At 39.4% G+C, this 5,539-nt stretch overlaps 1 protein-coding gene across 1 annotated transcript in view; it reads right to left on the bottom strand.

The window, feature by feature from the left end:
• Window positions 1–2,008: 2,008 nt before the first annotated feature.
• Window positions 2,009–5,539, bottom strand: part of znf831 (zinc finger protein 831) — a 13,015-nt gene continuing 9,484 nt past the window's right edge. The window contains exon 4 of the mRNA XM_017433410.3: window positions 2,009–3,822. Coding sequence (XP_017288899.1) covers window positions 3,034–3,822 — 789 coding nt within the window. The 3' untranslated portion in view covers window positions 2,009–3,033. The remainder of the gene's footprint in view (window positions 3,823–5,539) is intronic.

The following is a 5,539-nucleotide window of genomic DNA, read 5'->3' as shown; positions in this document are numbered from 1 at the left end:
TTTATTGTTAAAAAGTTACAGAAAGCAGTTTTGACTGTTTAAATGTGGTCAGTTAATGGGGATCCATATTTCCAGCAGATAAGACCCAAGTAGTATTTTTTACAAGGAGAAAGGCAAATATTGAGGTTAAACTAAGCTTATATGGCAAGAACTCGAAAGAGTGAAACAAGTTAACATTTCTTAGTATATTGTGTGAAGAATAAGATTTAAAAAGCTAGGGACTAATGTAAAAAGATATTAAAACAATATGAGGTGTTTAACAGGAAGAGACTGAGGAGCAGAAGTCAATGAGGATCAAATACAACAGATTAATCAGATCGACATTAGATTATGGAAGTTTTGTTGATAACTCAGATTCAGATACATCTTTAGAAAGTCTGATCAATATTAGTAAATGTCAGTTAAACAGCACCATTTATCAGTCATACGACCATGGATACTCCCAGATTCACTAGTAGGTTTGAAATTAGTGGAAAAGAAGAATAGAAATCAAAATGTTACTAATTCAGATAGACTTCCTGAATACATTAGCCAGCATTATAGATATAAGACGCATTAAAAGATACATTAGATCGGATCAATGCAGCGTTTATTGTTCCTGAGTTTGTTGTAAAAGTAGAGAAGAAGATCAGTGATATGTTCAGATAATTAACCTCTAAGATCAGTAATATGTTCATCATCACTCAGTTTAAAGAAGAGTTGTTCAGAAAGCAGACCAGATATCTTAATCGAAAGTCAACAAACGTGATCAAAAGTTATTATAATGAGATTAACTGCTACAGTTTTTATGATACCAGCTCAGACTGATAGAAGAGGAAATGAAACAACAGAAACAGTCGCAAATAAGGCTGCCAGAAACATCTTATGAGAAGATGAGACTGTAGAACATATTTTATTATACTGCCAGAAAAACAGAAATGGAAACAGCTGTTTAACCAACTGAAATATTACAAAAGAATCCAAACTGTGACGTTCTCAGGCTCAGAGGCTCCACCCTCTGTACCAGCTGGTGGCAGTAATGCACCAGTTCATTGTTTGCCAACCACAGAAGAAGAGCAAGAAGACAACAAATGTCATAATTTTGTACCTAAATAAAACTCAGACACAAAAAAGGAGTTTGGGACTCATATTAGATCTTGACTACAGTTTGCCAAACTGTTTAATTTGATTTATGAGACTGAATAAGTTTTCTTCAACTGTAACTTTCTCTTTGCCTCTCTCCCATAAATCTCAGACTGGTGAAGAACCTGACAACAGTAGTTATCTGTACAGTCTCTCCCATCTCTCCTGCTGAGGCTTGGACCTCCTTCAGAGAGCTCACAGGGGTCTTGGTGGTCTCTCTCTCTGTTCTCCTTCTTCAGTCTCTCAGTTTGAGGACGGCCTGCTCTTGGTAGATTTACACATGTCCCATATTCCTTCCATTTCTTGATGATGGATTTAACAGAACTCCTGGGGATGTTTAGAGCCTTAACCTTTTGTATCCATCCCCTGACTTTACTTTTAATATTCTTTTCTCTGACGTGAATTAGAAGATTTCAAAGGGGATGAATATTTATGAGACCACTTATTTTACATTTTATATCTATCTATCTATCTAGAGTCAAGGTCTCAGTGGTACCAGTGGTACCTGAGCTTGAAGTGAAGTGAAACCGCCCATGTGGAACAAAAAGAGCAAACAACAACATACATACATATACATATATATATATATATATATATATATATATATATATATATATATATATATATATATAGTTTTTTATTTATTTTAAAGAAGGCTAATTTACATTGACCATGACGGGTTTAGGAAAGTAATAAAAGTATAAAACATCCAAGGGGTGAAGGCTTTTTATAGGCATTGTATATATTATATATTTATAAAATGTTTAATTTACTTAGGGAACTTTATTTTTGCAGGGCTGGGTTAGGTAACACAACACAATCATTTTTTTTCTGCTGAATAAAATGTATTTTAAAAAAAACAGACTCACAAAATCAGACACTGAACTTCCTGTAAAGAAAGTTTAATGTATTTCATTTGTTCAATGCTTGTAAACATAAAGCAGTATGCATCAGTTCAGCCCAAATCCCTTTTGTTTCTTCTTCTTACCAATGCAATCTTCAACCGGTGTATAAAACTAAAATATGAAAACCAAACAAGTATTACCATAAATAATTATGCAGCTCTACAAGCACCATTCTTGTGCTTCTTCCATGACAAACAACACTTTTAGCATGCCAAACACAGCAGAGGCACTGAAGAAGAAGCAGATTCAGCTGTCAGGTCACCATTAATGGTGCTGAGGACGGTCATCATGAGCGAGATAAGAAGTTCTATGAAACCAGATCAGTACCATGACATGACAGATTGGTGACGTGTGCACACTTCCTGTTTGACAAAGCTGGAACCCTGTCAGGCTTTATTCTGACTGACTCAGCAGGTTTTTGGCAGCTTGTGTTCAGGACTCACAGCAGCAGGTGAAAACAATAAACTAAGCAGGTGGAGGTGTGAGAAGCACACACACATTATAGGTGTGTGTGTGTGAGTGGACAATGTTTCAGGGGCATAAATAATCTCAGTGGCTGAGTTAGAGGAAGATAACGTTTACATGGCTACGCACGACGAGAAGCTAAAGGACATAAAATGCAAACTTTCACATCCAAACCGAACCACTTTCTAATCATTGTAACTCTTGAAAAGTTAGGATGATGGTTGCATAAAAGAGCCAGGTTATAGAGTTCACACGTTGTTTCCAGATTGAGCTCAATGTTTAGCTACACTGAGAAAATCTCATTTTAAATTATTTTGTTTCTCTGTTGTACTGGTGGGGGCTTTAAATGTTTCCATGTTTATATATCATAATCAGAGGTTCCTGAAATATATGCGTTTTACTCTTTTCATTACCGTTTAGGTTAATAAATGCAGGACTGTGGCTCAGACAGCCATTGGTAGTATTTCTGCCCCCTGAGCAGGTTTACCATAGAAACTATCTACAGAAGTGAACATGATTGTGCTGCTTGTTTTTTCCTCCTCTAAAGCTCAATGATGAGCTTCCCTTCATCGTCGCTGCTGCTGGTGTCCTCGATGTAGTCTGGGCAGACAGGTACTGGCCTCACCACGCTGCTCGGACCCTCCGTGTAGTCCTTGCAGATGGGTCCTGGCCTCCCAGCGCTGATGGTGTCCTCAGCTGGTTGGTAGCCATAAAGTGAGCTGACCATGAAGATGGACTGGTATTTGTTGGTGATGTCACTGCTCTGGCCCGTGTGTTGGTGTGCTGATGTATCTGTGGGGTCCAGATGTGTAAAAGCCTCGGACAGAGAGCTCGTGTTCTGCTTGTTCTTTGACGTTCGGTTGGTTACTGGAAGCCCAGCAGCAGTTCTGCCTTCTGGAGACGTGTGGCTGAATTGCATGGACGAGAATGTTTTGAAATCAGGAGAGAAACTTGTGTATTGGGCACTTTCCGAAGTTAAAAAATTAGAATAAGTCACAGTTGTCCTGTAGTTGCTTGCAGTGGCCTCTTCGTACTGATTTGAGACACTGATGCTGGTTTGGTTTTCTTCTGGATGAGGAAATGATCGAAGGCTAGGCTCGATTCTTGACAGGAAGCTTTGTGTTTCTGATAAATGAAGCTGTGCGACTGAGTTAGATTTACAGAAGGCCTTCATGTGTTGGTTCTCCCAGCTCCTCTGTAGTGGACAGATCGGGTTGATTTCCTGAGGACCTGCTGCCGGTGGCTCTGACATTTCTGACTGGGTCTGGGAGAAACATGGGAAGCTTTGAAAAGATTCCACCTGGGTCTTTGTTTCTTCTCCTTGTTCTCCCTGTTAATAAAAGAAGAATATTACAACCATAACACCACAAGAAACAGTTCCTGTCACCTTTTTCATCTTTTCCCATGAACTTCCTGCACTGCTCAAATACCACAAAGGCTATGGCAGAGAGGATAGAAAACATTTCCCCTGGTAAAGTAACACATGTGTTATGCTTCTTCTTCTTTCAGCACAACCTGGTTATCCCTGCAGCTGAAGGCAAAGTGATAATAGTTCTGGTTAGGTGTGTGTGCGTGTGTTTGTTTGTGTGTACCTCCTCCTGAGAGGAGGCAATCTTTGGCCGTACATCTATGACTGATTAACTCTTGGAGTCAATCAAATTCAAAATGGCCGCTACAACTAAAGGTGGTATCATATTAGGCTGCAATTGCTGGAGACTCAAAATTGCAAGAAAATGTGTGGTTTTTTGCAGTCTCTGTGAATTCGGACAGTTTGCAGCCAAGTGACCAGTGAGCGGTGCGGCCAGTTTTGAAAATCCTGGCCTGTTTTTTGTGCCCATCTTGCAAAATTGTATTCCAGGCGAGGCGTGCACGTTATTTGTCGTCCATCTCTGCCCACATTTATGATTTAATCTCCTGAAGTACGCTGTAAAACTGGAGATGGGCACAGTTGGAGCAGGTTTTAGTCATCATTATTTACCATCAGCCTGGTTTTTAGACCTGGACATTCAGGGCCGTAGCTTCAGAGGTTTTCAGTCAAAGGAGAGCTTCACAAATTTTTACAATATGTTCGAAACTCCAACATTAAGACTGCAAGTGTCATGAATTCATGCAAGAACCACCATGAGCGTGGCACTCCTTCATGAAAACGGTTTACCAGCTGGTCTCCAGCGGTCACAGCCCGGTGAGATACCAGCTTATTCCACCTTAGCCAACACAAACATGCCTATACCTCAGGAACGTTTACAGATATCCAGCTAAGAATTGGTGTGCTAGTGGCTAAATGTCCTTCACAAAACAAACTCCAAGCTCTAACTGATCATTTGAGATTGTACAAGATGTTGTGAAACCATGAGATCGCTCATAACGTTATTTTTAAGGTTTGACCAAAATGGCTTCACCTTTGTCATTTCTCATTATAAGAAGATCTTAGTCCAGACGTTTGGCATGAAAAGTGGTGGGTGTTATGCATTCCATCAAGGAAAATCTGAAGAAATTAATAGTTTTATTTCACCAAAAATCACAGACAAAATTTGTGAATAAAATCAAAACCTTTAAACAAAAACTAAAAGGATCATTAAAACAGATTTCACACTCAGTTGTTTGCTTTTTTTTTTTCAAACTGACAAATTCTTAAACTTTTAGAGGTCTTAAAGGAATGCATGTCTCCCGCCGCCTCTCAAGTCAGGGTTTTAGACTAAGATTATTGTGATGAGAAATGTTGGTCAGACCTTTAGCTATAATCCCATAATAATCATGCTGCATGACAGCTAAAATTATTATGGGCTCTAATAAAAAGAAACAAATTAAACACTCATCAGTCTGCCTGACCTGCACATTTAGTGATAACTGTGTTGTATGTCAGCAGCCTGATGCTCCACACACAGTAACACAGTAACGCAGTAACGCAGTAACAGTAACGCAGTAACCCAGTAACCCAGTAACGCAGTAACCCAATAACGCAGTAACGCAGTAACCCAGTAACCCAGTAACGCAGTAACCCAATAACGCAGTAACGCAGTAACCCAGTAACGCAGTAACCCAATAAC

Source organism: Kryptolebias marmoratus, linkage group LG4 (assembly GCF_001649575.2).
Source record: "Kryptolebias marmoratus isolate JLee-2015 linkage group LG4, ASM164957v2, whole genome shotgun sequence".
NCBI lineage: Eukaryota > Metazoa > Chordata > Actinopteri > Cyprinodontiformes > Rivulidae > Kryptolebias > Kryptolebias marmoratus.
The sequence above is the reverse complement of the archived record's forward strand: the minus strand, read 5'-3'. Positions and strand labels throughout refer to the sequence as shown.